Below are 18782 nucleotides of genomic sequence, written 5' to 3'. Positions count from 1 at the left end.
TGCACGGCCTTTTTTGACTCTTTTATAATAACACTTAGCTTAAAACAAACCCAGTGTACAGCTGTACAAAAATGTTTTCTTTATATCCTTATTCTGTAAGGTATTTTGTTTTGCAGTTTTTGGCCGGGGCTGGGTTTGAACCCGCCACCTCCGGTATATGGGGCCAGTGCCCTACTCCTTTTGAGCCACAGGCACCGCCCTTCTGTAAGCATTTTTTAAGGTTTTGGGGTTTTTTTGTTTGTTTTTTGCCTTTTGAACTTTATTGTTAAAAACTAAGACACAAACATACATGTTAGGTCTGAGGATAATCAGGACATCACTAGGCAGATAAGAGTTTTTCAGCTCCACTATTGTCTTACGACCGCTGTCATATATGCAATCCTTCCTTGAGGGAAACATTGTTATGCAGCACACGACTATGTATAAATTTTAAAGGAGGTGACATTTTGATAGTATTGCTAATACTTTGGGGTCCTTAAGATACTAGTTTAGAATTTGTTTTCTTTTATTACTATTATAAATTCCGTTTAAGTTCCCAGAGTAGCCAACAAAAATACACTTGATCCACAGTGTGGCTAAACTGTAATGATAGTAATACAACAGATTCTGTATCCTTCCTTTATAACATTGTTCACATGAAAATTCTTTCTGATGGCTAAGTGTTAGGAGAAATTAAAATATCTATTTTTTATCCTAACTGCTAGACTGTGGGAAATTAAAAATTTTTATGAAAACAATCATTGTCCTTCAGAGAGTCACAATTAAATAGTAGAGGAGACAAATGTGTATTTTTTCCTTCAAAAGTGTTTTCATAAAGATATGTTCTAATATTACAGCTGAATAACATGAGGAATAAATACTATGTGGAGAAACCAGGGTTCCACAGCTAGAGGTAACCTCCAAGTTACCCAACAAATGGGTAATACTAGTACTGCTTCAGATGGTGGTTGTAAAGAATAAGGGCGTTAATACGTGAAAGCCACTAAGAACAATGGTGAAGTCTTTTTCCAGTGCAATATAGGACATGGAAGTGGGGACGGTCTATTCCAGTGGTTCTCAACCTATGGGTCACGACCCCTTGGGGGTCAAACAGTCCTTTCACAGGGGTCGCCTAATATCAGATATTTACATTACGATTCCTAACAGTAGCAAAATTACAGTTATGAAGTAGCAACGAAAATCATTTTATGGTTGGGGGTCACCACAACATGAGGAACTATATTAAAGGGTCATGGCATTAGGAAGGTTGAGAAGGTCTAGTCCCTTGCTCAGCTGCACCAGTAGGAATTAAATTCCAGTAGGGACGGGGGGCCTGGCAGTTCTAATGTGGGAAAGGCCCTGGTCAGTTAAAGGGGACTCCAGTTGACCAAAGTTTGCTAACGAAGCGTGAACAGTGCTGTAAATGACGTGTTTTTGTTGTTGTTGTAGGTCTGGTGAGCTGTACCTTCTTTCTTGCAGTAAATGGTCTATATTCTTCTAGTGATGATGTAATTGAATTAACACCATCAAATTTCAACCGAGAAGTTATTCAGAGTGATAGTTTGTGGCTTGTAGAATTCTATGCTCCATGGTAAGTATTATAAAATAGTTGTAGATTATTTGTAGTGCTTTCTAAAATTGGGGAAATGCTCTATAAAAATCTGATTTTGCTACGTCATCTAGTTTATCTCGCTTACTGATTGTTTAAAAGAGGTAGAGGAGGGGCAGTGCTTGTGGCTCAGTGAGTAGGGTGCCAGCTCCGTATGTGGAGGGTGGCGGGTTCAAACCCGGCCCTGGCCAAACTGCAACAAAAAAATAGCTGGATGTTGTGGTAGATGCCAGTAGTCCCAGGTACTCGGAAGGCTGAAGCAAGAGACTCGCCTAAGCCCAAGAGCTGGAGGTTGCTGTGAGCTGTGACACTACGGCACTCTACTGAGGGCAACAAACTCTGTCTCTACGAAAAAAAAAGAAGTAGAGGAGAGGAAAATGGGAGATTCCACACAGTATCTAGTCTGTTAAAGGTCAGAAAGAGTTGTCTTTTTTTTTAATGTTTGAAATAGCTAATGTTGCAAGAAAGACAAAAGCCTTATAATTTTAAGATCTGTCCTTTGATGAGGTGATGGAGATGGAAAAGAAACTAATAAAGAATCTTGAGCAAAGGAAATGGAAGAACCGTGTCTGACTCCATTTAGGTTCTTGGAGAAGATTGTTTCCTGAAGTAATAATTAGAAAATATGGTTTAACTTTAAAATTCTTCTCTTGCCTAATATCCATTGCTGGAAAAACCCTTGTGGGGTAAAGAGATAATCACTGTTGAAATTAATAGCGCAAAATTATACCCATATATAGTCAAAATACGTGTATTGAACCAATTATTTGTGTAGTTGATGCATTTAGTGCAAGTAAAGAAAAAAAAAAACCACTTGGCTCAGTGGCTGGGGCACCAGCCACATACTGGAGCTGGTGGGTTCGAATCCAGCCCGGGCCTGCCAAACAACGACAACTACAACCAAAAAGTAGCCAGGAGTTGTGGGTGCCTATAGTCCCAGCTACTTGGGAGGCTGAGGCAAGAGAATCACTTAAGCCTAAGAGCTGGAGGTTGCTGTGAGTTGCATGACACTCTAACAAGGGTGACATAGTGAGACTGTCTCAAAAAAAAAAAAAACAAAAAGTAAAGCCACCAAATAGATAAATCCTTGTTAACTTTGCAAGATGTACATGGGGCTGCTTCTGCTGTGAACAAGCAGGCTACAGTGTCCTGAGAGGACAACCAAACCCCAGTGACTATCTGTCTGTGAAGATGTGATATGTGACAATATGAAATCCACAGGGGTCCTTTTAAGTGTGAACCGTGCCTTAAGTAGGGATAGTAAATGAAATTCTCCCAGATTCTTGTAACCTGAATGGGTTCATTTTAGGGTGTCCTGATGAGAGTTTTTCCTTTATTGCTTTAATTTTATTCTTTGGAAGACCATGAAACTGAGTTTTGGAAACTAAACACTAGTCATCTAATGTTTGGTGTAGCAAATTGAGGTACCCTCTCCTTTTGTTACATACCAAGCTGTGTCACCCAGGCTAGAGAAGTACACTGGCATGATCTTAGCTCACTGCAGACTCAAACTTCTGAGCTCAACCGATCCTACTGCCTCAGCCTCCCACAGTGCTGGGATAGCAGGTGTGAGCTGTCATGCCCAGCCTAAAACCCTCTATTTCTAAAGTTTATGCTGCACATTGTGGATCCCATTCACCTTAATGTCTTGACTATTTTTTAAAGACCTGTGTTTTTTGTTTGTTAAATCCAAATGCTAACTCTGTATGAGTTAGCTCAATTATATTAGTAAATGTGCAGTATGTGGATCATAATTGTTTTTGCCTCTTTGTGCTTGGATTCTTCTGGCAGCCTGGTGAAGGCCTTGAATTCTTTCTTAGAATAAAAGATTTTACTTTTTAAAATAAAGCATACAAGATCACAAAGGATGAAATATGGTTATCAGAAGGTTAAAATAAATTTTGATATGGTAATGTACAGTAAATACAGTAAATCTCTTACCTGGAATGCTTAGGACCAGAAATGTTTCAGATGTCAAATATTTAGGATTTTGTAATGTTTGCATTTTACCTACCAGTAGAGCATCCCTAACCTCATATCTGAAATGATCTGATGAGCATTTTCCTTCAAGTGTCATGTCAGCGCTCAGAAAGTTTGAAATTAAGGAGTGTTTAGCTTTTGGATTAGGGCATTCACGCTGGACCAAGATCCAGCAGCAGGTCTGACACCTGCTATAATTCTGAATAGTGGTAGGTGCAGACAGTGTTCCTGAAGCACCTGCAGTGATATGAAAATAGCTGTGATTTTATTCGTGACTTACCAAGTATGAATAATTGAAGGAGACTCTTAATTTCAGTTTCAGGTTAGTGAAAATAGAGAATTTTTCCCCCATCCTAGCTCATAGAACCCTTGAGTTTTTGTACACCATCCCTTTGGGAACCTGGAATGGTGAAGAATCCAGAGTTAGAACCTACTCTGTGTTTATATTTACATGGCACTTTGGTCTATCTGCAGGTAAAATTGCCTAACATTGACATTGAAGGGAATGTGTGTTCTGACATTGTCTGATTTGAATCTTCCTTCTTACATAAGTTGAAATTATGGAGGCACAAAACCCTGTGACACTTTGACTCGTAGATTTCTAAGTATCTCACTTAAGCAACGAAATATACTATATATAAGTATGCAGAGCCAACATCTGAGGACATTGCCCTGAAACATCCTGACTTAAATATTAGGGTTGAGTTTAGGCTTCTGTGGAAGGTGATGCTACATAATGATCATCAGTGTGGTGCTTAGAATCAAAAACTGGTCAGACAGCTCTAACACTGGATGGCTATGTTTGTGTGTAAATTTCTTCTCAGCATTCATTTCATCATCTGAAAGGTGAAAATAACAATAGGTCCTGCCTTAAGCTTTATGCTGATTAAATGAAATCCTTTATAAAAAGTTTCATCATGGTCCTGGCACATGGCATTTGCTCATTAAGCCCTTAGAGACCTAATTAGAAGAGAATTCACTTCGTTTAAAAAGCTTCAAATCACTTATAGATAAATAAACTATGGTATCTGCATACCATGGATGTTAACATAGTGATGAAAATGAATGGTATAGTTATTTATCTTGATAAATGGTAAAAGCTTAACAGGTTTTTGTGCATATAACCTTTTAGAAGCAGGTTTCTGTGTTGGGTTTCACAGTATTTTCTAAATATATTTATAAGGTTAAGATTGTCTTTTTTTTTTTGAGACAGAGTCTCACTTTGTCATACTTGGTTGAGTGCTGTGGCATCATAGCTCACAGCAACCTCAGAATCTTGGGCTCAAGTGATCCTCTTGCCTCAGCCTCTCAAGTAGCTGGGACTACAGGCACCTGCCACAACGCCTGGCTGTTTTTAGAAATGGGGTATTGCTCTAGCTCAGGCTGGTTGTGAACTCGTGAGCTTAGGCGATCCCTCAGCCTCAGCATCCCAGAGTGCTGGCATTATAGGCATGAGCTACAGTGCCCAACCAAGATTGTCTTTTCTTGTGTTCTTGTCTTCTTTCCCCTTCCCTCCCCTCCCCTCCCTTCTCCTCCTCCACCCCTCTCACTCCCTCACATCACCATCTTGTGGGGTCACATCATGTGCTTGTCAGCTTGTTGGGCTCACTAACTTGGCTTTATGTATGCATTTTAACTCTAGCAGCAGTTCGTGAGAGGCAGAGAGAATTGAGACATAGGCACGGGAGATCCAGGCCAGGTGCCGCTTCTGAAAAATGCATAGGTTGGACTAGATCAGGGAATATCAAAACTTAATGGATTTAAAAGTCACTGGTAGAACTTGCTAAAATGTAGGTTCCTTCTGTAGGAACTTTGAGTTTATAGGGCTCAAGAATCTGCATTTTTCCTAGCCTTACAACTCCACACATTGAGGCACACTGGACCAGATAAATTGTAAAGGCCCCATTCAGGTATAGAGTTACAAGTAATGGAGATTATTTAAACTCTTCATGATTTAATTGAGTGGTGAATTGGAAGCTTTTTTTATGAGGATGATATGAAAATGATTGCTGTAAGTAATAAAATGGTGAGCCCCGCAAGTCACCATTTCATTGGTGCTTGTCCTCTTTGTAAGCCCCCATCCCCAGTCATTTCACTCAGAAAACTTTTGATAGGTATTATTTTATTAACTGAACTTTTTAATTCCTTGAATTGAAGATCAAAGGCTTTATTATCTTATTTGTGATTTTCTTCCCCCAAAAAGGTGTGGTCACTGCCAAAGGTTAACACCAGAATGGAAGAAAGCAGCAACTGCACTAAAAGTAAGTTTCTGAGACGTCCACGTTCACCTGCGTGTGTTACGTGAGTATGCAGATGGGTTTAGGGTCCAGCAGGAAGTCGGTTCAAAATGCTGCCAAATCATGTAGAGAACAAGAGGATGGTACACATTTTAATTTTTATGTTTTCTGTTTTTGTTCATTTGGTTTCCCAGATAAATGACATAATTACTCTCAGCCCTGGTAGTTCTGTGAGCTGCAGAGTTTCCTGCCTGGGCTGACTGACATTTCACCCATACATCTACTTAAGATTCAGTTCTGTTAGTCAAGGCTAAAGTCCTGTTGACTCTGTCTGCCAGCTTCATCCTGCTCTGCTACCTTGCCTCTGAGTCTATATGAAGCAGTTGGTGGGTTCTTGTGGAATCTGCCCTAGTTGAAAGAAAATGTTGTATTCCCACAGGATGTTGTGAAAGTCGGTGCAGTTGACGTGGATAAGCATCAGTCCCTAGGAGGTCAGTACGGTGTTCAGGGATTTCCTACTATCAAGATTTTTGGATCTAACAAAAACCGACCAGAAGATTACCAGGGTAAGGGCTTTGCCTGACTGCTCCATTCCCCTGATGGGCGGGCACCGAGGACTTCTTAACTGATTAGCCCTGGTACGTTCAGGTTTCTACATCTCTTTGTATCTGAATTTCCTCATCTGTAAGTGGTGCGGAATGATTCCTACTCCTTCTGAGTTGTTGTGACAAGTATGTGTCGTACAGGTAAAAGTCTTGGTTACCATTTATGCTGACTTAGGGGCCACACTGCCCTAGCAGTGACAGAATGATAATGTTCTGTGCTGCCCTCCTGTCTTTCTCATTACTATTGCTTAAGATTTAATGATGATCTCCAAGTATTTTCTTCCTCTAATCTCTTCTTCTTTTCACTAGAGGAAAAGGGTCTAATGTATCATTGTGAAAGAGAAGACTCTGATTTGAAAGTCACTTTAAAGTGTTGATACTACTAGGGAGTATTTGCCCATGACTTTATGCCTTGTAAACGTGTAGCATTTGAATACTCTATTGATGGCTCAGCGCCTGTCTTAAGCGGCTAAGGTGCCAGCCACATACACCTGACCTGGTGGGTTCGAATCCAGCCCGGGCCCGCCAAACAACAATGACGGCTGCAACCAAAAAATAGCCGGGCGTTGTGGCAGGCTCCTGTAGTCCCAGCTACTTGGGAGGCGGAGACAGGAGACTCGCTTGAGCCCAGGAGTTTGAGGTTGCTGTGAGCTATGATGCCATGGCACTCTAACCAGGGCGACAGCTTGAGGCTCTGTCTCAAAAAAAAAAAATGAATACTCTATTGATAATAAATAGGTACCACAAGTTCTCCACTTTGTAGACAAGTAAATCCTTAGTATCTGCTGTGAATCATTGAAACAACTAAAGGTAGAATTCTGGCTCTAGACATTGAAGACTAAAATGTAATTTTAGTCATACTATTCTTGGTTTTTGTTTTTAAATAGCTGGTGTCTTACTGTGTTGCCCAGGCTGAACTCAAAATTCCTGGGCTCAAGTGGTCCTCCCACTTGAACCTCCCAGGTAGCTGGAACTATAGGCGCCATGCTATTCTTTGATAGAATAGCCCAGTTATTTAGCACACATATTGTCATATTTAAGATCAGAATTGCTAGGTTGGGCCAGAATCAATGGTCCTAATAAGAGTATTGGACATAAATAGTTAAAGCTTAAGTTATAGCTAATTGGATAACTTTTTCCCCTAAATTTAGAGACAGGGTCTCACTTTGTTGCCCAGGCTGGAGTGCAGTAGTGCAATAATAGCTCACTGCAGCAAAACTCCTGGGCTCGAGTGTTCCTCCGGCCTCAGCCTCCCACGTGGCTGGGATTACAGGTAGGTGTGCCACCATGCCCAGCTAAAATTTTTTTAATTTTGTAGAGACAGGGTCTTGTTGTGTTGCTCAGTCTGGTCTTGAACTCCTGGCCTAAAATGACCCTCCTACCTTGGCCTCCCAAAGTCCTGGGATTACAGGTGTGAGCCACCATGCCTAGCCTAATTTTTTTTGGTAAGATTTTGTTACATGGGACATAAAAGTGACCGAACTGCCATCTTAGGTTTTACTCTGTATCAGCAGTACAAATTTGGTTTGGGTAAGAGAATCGGCATCACAGTAAAACAAAGAGTTACTGTATTATCAGTACTCGGTGTCTTATGCTGGGTCCAGCTGATAGAAAATGGGAGGTGGGGAGGGTACAGAATCTGTCACTGTGAACCTGGAGAGCAGCACATCTTGGGTTAACTGCAGTCTCTTGCTTCCTTGTAAAATGGGGATGTGGAAACCTATTTTAAGCTATCAGAAGCTTAACTGAGATAAAACATGGACACATTGCTAGATTCCCCACCTCTAAAGTCTTACGGAATGACCTCTTTCATTTTTCTGAGTAAACATCTTCAAATAATTTGTTACGGTTTTGCTAACGTGTAAAAGTCGCATGTTCGGTGCATTTGGCCCACTGCTGCTTTGCAGCGTGGCTCCACCCGTTTGTGTACAGCCCGCTGCCGCTTTGCAGCGTGGCTCCACCCGTTTGTGTACTGCCCGCTGCCGCTTTGCAGCGTGGCTCCACCCGTTTGTGTACTGCCCGCTGCCGCTTTGCAGCGTGGCTCCACCCGTTTGTGTACTGCCCGCTGCCGCTTTGCAGCGTGGCTCCACCCGTTTGTGTACTGCCCGCTGCCGCTTTGCAGCGTGGCTCCACCCGTTTGTGTACTGCCCGCTGCCGCTTTGCAGCGTGGCTCCACCCGTTTGTGTACTGCCCGCTGCCGCTTTGCAGCGTGGCTCCACCCGTTTGTGTACTGCCCGCTGCCGCTTTGCAGCGTGGCTCCACCCGTTTGTGTACTGCCCGCTGCCGCTTTGCAGCGTGGCTCCACCCGTTTGTGTACTGCCCGCTGCCGCTTTGCAGCGTGGCTCCACCCGTTTGTGTACTGCCCGCTGCCGCTTTGCAGCGTGGCTCCACCCGTTTGTGTACTGCCCGCTGCCGCTTTGCAGCGTGGCTCCACCCGTTTGTGTACTGCCCGCTGCCGCTTTGCAGCGTGGCTCCACCCGTTTGTGTACTGCCCGCTGCCGCTTTGCAGCGTGGCTCCACCCGTTTGTGTACTGCCCACTGCCGCTTTGCAGCGTGGCTCCACCTGTTTGTGTACTGCCCACTGCTGCTTTCTTACTGAAGAGCAGAGTTGAGTAGTCGCTGTAGACAGTATGGGCAGTAAAGCTGAAAATATTCACAACTGGCCCTTTCCAGAAAGAGTTTGCCTTCTAGCAGTCTAGAGTGAGAAAGCTCTCCCTTCTCTCTAGTATAGCTCTTGATTTGGCATATGTCCAGCCAAAGTTTCGGGGGGAGGGTACTGGTTCAAAAGATGGGGACATCTGCCGGAGATGAGAAACGGAGGCTGTTTTATGTGGGGCTGTGCCCTTTTGCATTATTAAGTAACAAGTTTGGAAGTCTCAACCAGGCTTGCAGTACGTGACTCCCTGAACACACTGAGTGTTGCCGTATCTTCTCTGTGATGTCAGCTCTCAGGTGTTCTCAAAAGCTTTTTTCTCTTGTGTTTGCTTTGGCAGCACATATCCTAATATTGGAACGATACAGAGAAGATTAGCATGGCCCCTGCTCAAGGATGACACGCAAATTCATGAAGCGTTCCATTAAAAAAAAAAGGCTTTTTCCTTCCTGGGTAATTTGATTAGACAGCTCTTAAAAATAGAAAGAAGGTGGGAAGCGGGGGGAGGGAAAGAAGGAAGGAGTGAAACATTTTAAAGAGATTCTGTTAGAATTTTCCCTTTGAACTCCACAGGTAGTACATAGCATATATTAACGTATTGTCCCTGTGTTACTGTTTCTTAATTTTTATATGGATTAGGATTAAGTTCAGTTTAACAGTGTTTGAGCAACAAAGAAGAGACCTGCTTTGGTTTCCAGTTACTTGGCTTCCAAGATACCTCATATCCGAGTTTTGCGCGTCTTTTCTGTTCTCTGTCTTACAGAAATGATTCCTTCTGCTTCCGGAACTTTAATAACTAGATATTAAGCTTCTTATTCGTCCATATACATGTTATATGTTCAGAAAACATTTGTGAATTTTTCTCATTAGTTGGTATTTATAGGTGATGAACGGAGGTTCACACTAAACATAAAACTGAAGAAAAGGAATTGATTTTCCAAGTGTAAAGTCTTGTGCAAAATGTTTCTGGAGAGAGCATGTGGTCTCTCATAAACACAGCCCATTGGTAGGTCTTTGTAATACCAGGTGAAACTGACAGTTATGTACGGATGGGAGTCTTAGGTAGTGTAGGGTGGATGCTGCAGAGGCTGGGCTCAAACCGCCTGCCTTGCTTCCTGCAGGGGGCAGAACTGGCGAGGCCATTGTGGATGCCGCACTCAGTGCTCTGCGCCAGCTCGTCAAGGATCGCCTCGGGGGAAGGAGTGGCGGATATAGTTCTGGAAAACAAGTAAGGCAATACAATGTCAGTTTTTAATGTGTGTCGTTATTTTGGAGCCTGGGTATGGACTCTATAGAAAACAGGTTTTTTGTTTTGTAATATTTTAAACTAGTGAACTTTCAATTAAAAAATAATAGCAAGACCTACTTACCTGGCAGGGGAAATACCATGATCACAAAGGTGGTTTTCCCATAGCGAGGCGTGTGCATTGTACTCCAGATGTGCTGGCCCCTGTGATTTCCCCAAACGTACTGTATAATTTGTGGTAGAGAAGCACTGGGGGGAAAAACAAGAGTTCGCTCAGCTGATCCCCGAGGGAGTCCCCTACCCAGCCTGCACATTTAGCTTCCCCAGAATCACTGTTAAAATAGCCGTTCAGTCCCAGGGCATCTTGCCAAACCTGCAGTCCAAGTACCAGACCCCCATGTAATCTTCCTAGGCCAGAGCTGAAATAGAAGAGTGTGGACACAGCCTGGGAACAAACTCAATGGCAGAGGAGTGGGGCACTGCTCCCCTGGCATAGGTAAATCCAGAGTAGGGTGTGGAACAGGCTCTCCTAGATCGACTTTGGCAAGCAGTGATGAAATTCAGATGACTTTTTCTTTCTTTTTTTTTTTTTCTTTTGAGACAGAGCCTCAAGCTGTCACCCTTGGTAGTAGAGTGCTGTCGCATCACAGCTCACAACAACCTCCAACTCCTGGGCCCAGGCGATTCTGTTGCCTTAGCCTCCCAAGTAGCTGGGACTACAGGTGCCCACCACAATGCCTGGCCATTTTTTGGTTGTAGTTGTCATTGCTGTTTGGCAGACCCAGGCTGGAGTCGAACCCACCAGCTCTGGTGTATATAGCTGGCGCCTTAGCCGCTTGAGCTACAGGCGCCAAGCCTCAGATGACTTTTTGGCCTAAATCAGTGGCAATGAACTCTCAATCTATGGAAAGTTATACACAAAAGGATAGTGGGTGGAGGAAGGGGAAGAGGTAGAAGTTCCTGTTTCTTGGCATCTGAAACACCTTGCTGTGAAATCTGAAGCTTCACTCTGATGTACAGATGTTCTTTTAAAATGGCAATAAATTGGGCGGCGCCTGTGGCTCAGTGGGTAGGGCGCCGGTCCCATATGCCAGAGGTGGCGGGTTCAAACCCAGCCCCGGCCAAAAAAAAAAAAAAACCACAAAAAAATAAAATAAAATGGCAATAAATTAAAGATATATGTAAATACAAAGTGGGCCTCTTTAGGAGACCAGTAAAACCAGCTTCTTTATACTATCTTAGAGTTTATACAAAGATTTCATGTTCTTGAACTTGAAACTTCAAACTTAGACATTTAATGAGCACAGTTGCCCAGCCCCATGCCCCTGCCATGGCTGTTAGCCCAGCCCGGCAGCAGAGAGCAGTACAGCAGTATGGCTCGCTTCTGAGGGTTAGTACTGAGAACAATTCTTTGAGAAAGACAATGGCTAAACATTTTTAGCTTCCTTAATTGGTGGTAACTTTATCTATGAAAAGGAAGGCAGCAACTATACTTGAGTCTGAACTAAAACAGTGTGTTAGAGTGGCTATTTGAGCCATGTTGAGGTTTCTGTTTATAAAAACAGGTGGGCTTGGCACCCATAGCACAGTCGTTACGGCACCAGCCATATACACCAAAATTGGCGGGTTTGAACCTGGCCCAGGCCAGCTAACCAACAATGACAACTGCAACAAAAAAATAGCCAGATGTGTGGCAGGCGCCTGCAGTCCCAGCTACTTGGGATGCTGAGGCAAGAGAATCGCTTGAGCCCAAGAGTTTGAGGTTGCTGTGCGCTGTGCGGCCAGGGCACTCTACCGAGTGTGACATAGTGAGAACTCTGTCTCAAAAAAAAAAAAAAAAAGCAGGTTATTAAGGTAGGGTACAGGTTTTATGTTATGCTGAATGTGTTGGTAATTATTTGAAAATAAAGATTATTTATCAAGTAGTAATAATTCAAAAATGAATCTAATGTGAATAAAACAAGTTTCACTATTGCTAAAGAAAAACTTCATTAAGATGTAGGAGCAGTCATTGTTAATGAATTTAAAATTGGAAAAGTGTTCTTTTTGGCCAAGTTACAGTTTGATGTCATAAATGACAGGGGAGAGGTGATAGTTCAAGTAAGAAGGACGTGATTGAGCTGACAGACGACAGCTTTGATAAGAATGTCCTCGACAGTACAGATGTTTGGATGGTTGAGTTTTATGCTCCTTGGTGTGGACACTGCAAAAAGTAAGTGCTTTCAACCACGTAGTCTGTTCAGGGCAATTTTCAGAACACTTGTCTCACTCATCTTGAATATGCTGAACTATATAATAGATAATCTCCAACATCTTCTCCAGGAAAAACTCTGACTCCACTTGAATGTTAAACCTTGACATTGGAGCCCAGCGTTTCTACTCTTAAATTTTCAAAGATTACAAGAGCTGGCTAATGTTCAAATTTGGGGAGCAAGATGAAGGCCTGGGAGGTGAACGTGAAGGGGGTGGATAGCATCATCATATCTTTGATTCCAGGTGTGATAGAACTGGCAATTGGATGGAAGTACACACATCAGTTAAAAAGTATTTGTTCCATGAGTTAAAATGTACTTTTTTTTGGTTGTTTGGGATTCATTGAGGGTACAAAGAATTAGCTTGCGCTGATTACATGTGTTAGGTAAAGTCCCTTTTATAATTGTGTGCTGCCCCCAAGGGGTGTGTTTGCCATACACTGTGAGACATCCCCACCCCCTTCCTCCTCTGTCTCCCTGCTCCCTCTTAACACCTACCTGCCCCCTTATATTAGCTCATCTACTGCCTTCATACTAGAATTGAGTACGTTGGGCTTTTGCTTCTCCATTTAAAATGCTCTTTTACATACAAATATTTTTCTGTAGCCTAGAGCCAGAATGGGCTGCTGCAGCTTCAGAGGTAAAAGAGCAAACAAAAGGAAAAGTGAAATTGGCAGCTGTAGATGCTACAGTCAATCAGGTTCTAGCCTCTCGGTATGGGGTGAGTATATTTTAAGGCTCATTTCGTTGTGAAGCATGTGGTATTTTTAACTGTTAACTTTATGCAGTACTCCAGGCTGCCCTCTGAGGTAGGAAGGGAGGTGTTTAGCCATTTTATAAATAAAGAGATTAAGTCACTATTATCATATCCTGACTAACAAGTCTGGAACTAAGGACCATTTATTACCCTCTGCCCCAATATTACACTGCTTGCACCGTGCACTTAATGCGAAGTTTTAGTTTGCCCAGGCTTTTTCAAGTCGTTCATGTGGCTTTTGAAAGTTGGTCCATGTGTCCAAAAGCAAATGCTTTGTATTAGTTATCCATAGTGCACCCAGGGCTTGCATATGATTTGACTAAACTTCACAGACTGTTAAACACTTCTACTAGTAGACTAGTGTGGCTCATCTCTTTTACATCAATGGCAGCTGGGAAATAGTTTTGTTATGTTAAATTACTTGTAAGGTGGTTTTAGACACCACAAAGATTATGTTATTTTGTATTATATGTCAGTTAGATTTTGTACTCAGGATTTTTTTTTTTAACAGATTAGGGGATTTCCCACAATCAAGATATTTCAGAAAGGCGAGTCTCCTGTGGATTATGATGGTGGGCGGACAAGATCTGACATAGTGTCCCGGGCCCTTGATTTGTTTTCTGATAATGCGCCACCTCCTGAGCTGCTTGAGGTAAACTGCATTCGTGGTAGTGAGGAAAGTCTGATAATGAGGAACGTTAAAGCAGTCGTGACACTGTTGTCTGTTTGCATTCAGTTCTCTGTGTGTGTGTGTGTGTGTGTGTGTGTGTTGTAGAGACAGAGACTCTGTTGTCCAGGCTGGAGTGCAGTGGTGGGATCATAGTTCACTCCAGCCAACTTCTGGGCTCAAATGATCCTCCTGTCTCATCCCCCCAAGTAGCTGGGACACAGGCAGTTACCACTATGCCCCGCTAATATTTTAAACTTTTTATAGCAATGGGATCTTGCTATGTTGCTAGGCTGGTCTTAAACCCCTGGTGGCTTCAAGTGATTCTCTAACCTCAGCCTCCCAAAATGCTTTTATTACTACAGGTGTGAGCCATTGTCCCCAGAAGAAATTATTTTTACATTACTGTTGATGTTTCTTTTTTTTTTTTTTTTTTGAGGCAGAGTCTCACATTGTCGCCCATAGTAGAGTGCCATGGCGTCACAGCAACCTCTCAAACTCTTGGGCTAAAGCAGTTCTCTTGCCTCAGCCTTCCAAGTACCTGGGACTACAGGTGCCCAACACAACGCCCGGCTATTTTTTAGAGAGGGGGTCTCGCCGTTGCTCAGGCTGGTCTTGAACCCATGAGCTCAGGCAGTCTACCCGCCTCAGCCTCCCACAGTGCTAGGATTACAAGTGTGAGCCGCTGCCACTGTTCGTATTCAAGGAAGTATTATTTGAGAGAAATCCATCCATCTCTTTAATGAAAGTGATGATGCTGAGCCTGTTTTCAAGTCTACCTTTGGGTGCTATATCCTGTAGCCTTCCAACCATCCCTTGTCTTCTGGGTCCCATAGATAATCAGCGAGGACATCGCCAAGCGGACATGTGAGGAGCATCAGCTCTGCATTGTGGCTGTGCTGCCCCATATCCTTGATACTGGTAAGACCAAAAGAAGTCATTTCTCATTAGTTCTGTGATAAGTGCTCTGAGCACTTTTCCTAATGACTTAATTAATTATATGGACTCCTTTATCTTTACCTTAAAAAAATTTTTTTTTTTTTCTGGTTAAATCAGGAGCTGCAGGCAGAAATTCTTATTTGGAAGTTCTTCTGAAGTTGGCAGACAAATACAAAAAGAAAATGTGGGGGTAAGTTACTGAGCTTCTTGTCTCAATATCATTTGCCTAGGAGAGTATAGGGCTTCCCGAGAATGGTTCCTCCATGTTTTCTGTAGAACGTGTCCTGTGTTTACTGTGCATTATTTAGGATATGAAAATGAGGCTTGGCGCCTATAACAGTAGTTACAGCGCTCGCCACATGCACCGAGGCTGGTGGGTTCGAACCCAGCCCAGGCCAGCTAAACAGACAACTGCAACAACAACAACAAAAAATAGCCAGGCCAATGTTGTGGTGGGCGCCTGTAATCCCAGCTACTTGGGAGGCTGAGGCAAGAGAATCGATTAAGCCCAAGAGTTTGAGGTTGCTGTGAGCTGTGATGCTATGGCACTCTACCGAGGGTGACATGGTAAAACTCTATCTCACAAAAAAAAAAAAAAGATATGAAAATGATTATCTGGCTCCGTGCCTGTAGCTTAAGCGGCTAAGGCGCCAGCCACATACACCAGAGCTGGTAGGTTTGAATCCAGGTTGGGCCTGCCAAACAACAGTGACTGCTACAACCAAAAAATAGCCGGGCATTGTGGCCTGTAGTCCAACTACTTGGGAGGCTGAGGCAAGAGAATCGCCTAAACCCAGGAGTTGGAGGTTGCTGTGAGCTGTGATGCTACGGCACTCTACCCAAGGCGATAGCTTGAGACTCTCTCAAAAAAAAAATAAATAAATAAATAAATAAGAAAATGATTATATCATCTAGGAGAAAAAGAAGTAAAGTAGCACTCTTACTTACAAGACACATGCTTTAACCACAGCATACATTTTTGTCATAAGAATTATATTTTAATTCCAGTCCAATTTTTCTACCACCTGCATACTCCCTAGCTCTTAGTTATTTGGGGGGAAAAAGAGATTGGTGGATTACTTAAAATTATTGTGCAGCTTCTTTGTTTCAGATTGAGGGTACAATGAGTTAAATTACATTATTTGTATCCTACAGTTTTAAAAGAGAAAAACATAAATACAAACTCACCTAATTTGGGGCAGCGCCTGTGACTCAGTGGGTAGGGCACCAGCCCCATATACTGAGGGTGGTAGGTTTGAACCCAGCCTCCGCCAGACTGCAACAAAATAGCCAGATGTTGTGGGCGCCTGTATTCCCAGCTACTCAGGAGGCTGAGGCGAGAGAATTGCCTAAGCCCAAGAACTGGAGGTTGCTGTGAGCTGTGATGCAACAGCACTCCACTGAGGGCGATAAAGTGAGACTCTGTCTCAAAAAGAAAAAAGAAAAAAGTAAAACAAACTTACCTAATTTTATTTATTTTAAGTTACATAAAATAATTAAATAATTAAAGTTTTTAATTTTGTTCGTAATTTTTTTGAGTGTGATACTTCTTGAAGCAGTCTCCAAAATGAAGTCCAGGCTTCCTCCTGCACGTCTCACAGTAGAAAATTACCTTCTACCTTTCTCATTTCTTCTGCTGCAAACTATGCAGTTCTCTGTTGACTTTTTTTTAATTTTATTGTCAAATGCATCTTCCCATTTATTAGCCTTTCCTCAGTGTCAGAAGATGATCGTTTTCCCCTTCTTTCTTGAATTTCTTTGGTCCTCACATTGCTCATAAGCTGATGATGATTTCTCTGTAAGAACGGTGTGTCAGCACTTTCTTTCCACTTTCCTCCTTATCTAATGAGGAAGGGGTATAACTGTTCACAACAGCAGCTTCCATCAAGCAGAAGAATAATTTTTCCACCATTTGTAGGATGTCCTTGTAAATCTGTAACGTCCACAGTACGATTGGATCTGTCCATCTCTCCCATAAACTTTATGTATTATAAAATAACTGTCAGTTTTTCAAATTGAACAGGCTGTTTTCTACCTATAACCAGTGATCAACTGTGTTTGAGACCCAAAGAATGTACTCAGCATTGTCACTAACCCCTTGCAGTGGAATGAGAGGCCCATCATTTTCATATCACATTGATAGGCACGTAATTCATATTTCTGAAGTTTCTTCTTTCTTCAGATCACTTAGAAAATCCTTTCTAGAAGCCATAGCTATTCACTGTTACATGTATTTTCATTTTATGCAATTCCCAAGCAAGTTGAGGGCTTGTATAGAATGCAACCAAGAAAAATGTGTTGTATGTCTTCCAACATCAGAGCCGAACAGGAAACTCATCATGTTGGACAAGGTCCAATATAAGATCGGAGAGGGTTAAGTGGTGGTTGGAGATGCAGCCTAGTAAGAAAACAGTGTAGCTGAGTTCCCGTATGGCCTTTGAGGGCTACATAAGGAAAGAGGAACTAGAAGCATTTCCTCACTTTCTAAGGAAGTCCTGCATCTAGGCACATTTTAAAAATAAAGTATGTCATGTGTCCTTTCCATTGATCTTTCTGCTTCTCATCCTCAGATTCCATTGCCCACCACCCTCGCTGGCCCTTATGACTTACTCCTCCCCTTTAGTCCAATAATGTGTGTTATACACCTGCAGAATACAAGAGTATGCATAGTGACTCCCATTATACTGCTGGGATTTCAGATAAAAAGGCAGGGAATATTCATGTAGTTTAGTGGACAGTATTTTGGGGACTGAGGACAAAGCCGTCTTTTGGACGGACAAGCCTGTTCTGAACTCCTGGAGTCAAGTGTATGGAACACAAGTGAGGAACTGTGATTACTTTAAGAGCACATCTAGATTACATTATTGGAAAAACTCATCTTTTGTTTTTAATTTATTTCCTACTCATTGCATTCCACAAACTATTTGAACTATAATCTTTTGTTCTTTAATTAAGATCTATTAGTTGGATTTTAAGTAATTTTAAAGACATCTTTGTCCTAAAAACCAGTCTGCTTTTCTAGGTGGCTGTGGACAGAAGCTGGAGCCCAGACTGAACTGGAGAATGCGTTGGGGATTGGAGGGTTTGGGTACCCCGCTATGGCCGCTATCAATGCACGAAAGATGAAATTTGCTCTGCTGAAAGGGTCTTTCAGTGAGCAAGGCATTAATGAGTTTCTCAGGTAATTTCTTGTTTTTTGAGTTTATTGGGTTTGTTTGTTTTTTTTCCTGTTTGGTTCTGTTGTGGTTTTTGGTTTGACACTAGATATATATAAACCAGGCAATAAATGTAATTATTTTCTATTTGAATTTCTAAAAAATTAGATATTTATTACTAGGGGTGTTAAATCATCTTCCTGTGTGCTGTTCTCTTTTCCATGGAGAGCTTTGCTATCCCCAGGCCACCATATGTGATGTTCTGTGCCCCTGGCACTGGGATCTTTGTGATTCCCATAAAGGTCTCATGGGGGCTAGAGGCAGCCCTGCCTTGCCAGTACGCTCTGTACTGGTGACCTCGTGTAATGTGGTTTCCATTTCTGAGCCCTTGGTTTTGGAATGTAGTTATGTGAAAATGGCTGTACTTAACACTCCAACAATGTGTAAACTTCAAGATAGGTTCTCCAACTTAAAAAAGCAATTTCTAGAGCTCTCTATCCTGCTCTGCCATTCAGCTATCCTGAAACTGCCTTCATCTTATCTTTTAGGCAAATACAAGGCATTAACCTAAAAGAGATTTTGTTTCCCAATTCTTGATTTCTTCCTTGTTCATTTCTTACTGTTGTATTAAAGACATTCAGCACACAAAAGGTGGTTAGAGGGTTATGGTGAATAATGAACAGTGAGAATTAAATTTGAAAGT

At 42.3% G+C, this 18782-nt stretch overlaps 1 protein-coding gene and 2 non-coding genes across 3 annotated transcripts in view; all 3 read left to right on the top strand.

Moving 5' to 3' along the window:
- Window positions 1–18782, top strand: part of PDIA6 (protein disulfide isomerase family A member 6) — a 30405-nt gene that overhangs the window by 7183 nt on the left and 4440 nt on the right. The window contains exons 2-11 of the mRNA XM_053590029.1: window positions 1429–1570; window positions 5772–5829; window positions 6245–6371; window positions 10185–10291; window positions 12391–12521; window positions 13168–13282; window positions 13830–13970; window positions 14822–14906; window positions 15042–15114; window positions 17947–18105. Coding sequence (XP_053446004.1) covers window positions 1429–1570; window positions 5772–5829; window positions 6245–6371; window positions 10185–10291; window positions 12391–12521; window positions 13168–13282; window positions 13830–13970; window positions 14822–14906; window positions 15042–15114; window positions 17947–18105 — 1138 coding nt within the window. The remainder of the gene's footprint in view (window positions 1–1428; window positions 1571–5771; window positions 5830–6244; window positions 6372–10184; window positions 10292–12390; window positions 12522–13167; window positions 13283–13829; window positions 13971–14821; window positions 14907–15041; window positions 15115–17946; window positions 18106–18782) is intronic.
- LOC128585126 (U6 spliceosomal RNA) lies at window positions 9388–9494 on the top strand. The gene has a single exon (XR_008379871.1). It is a non-coding gene; the product is annotated as a U6 spliceosomal RNA (small nuclear RNA).
- Window positions 10426–10583, top strand: LOC128585316 (U1 spliceosomal RNA). The gene has a single exon (XR_008380026.1). It is a non-coding gene; the product is annotated as a U1 spliceosomal RNA (small nuclear RNA).

Source organism: Nycticebus coucang, chromosome 4, assembly GCF_027406575.1.
Source record: "Nycticebus coucang isolate mNycCou1 chromosome 4, mNycCou1.pri, whole genome shotgun sequence".
Taxonomy (NCBI): domain Eukaryota; kingdom Metazoa; phylum Chordata; class Mammalia; order Primates; family Lorisidae; genus Nycticebus; species Nycticebus coucang.
This window is presented reverse-complemented; position numbering and strand designations above follow the sequence as displayed.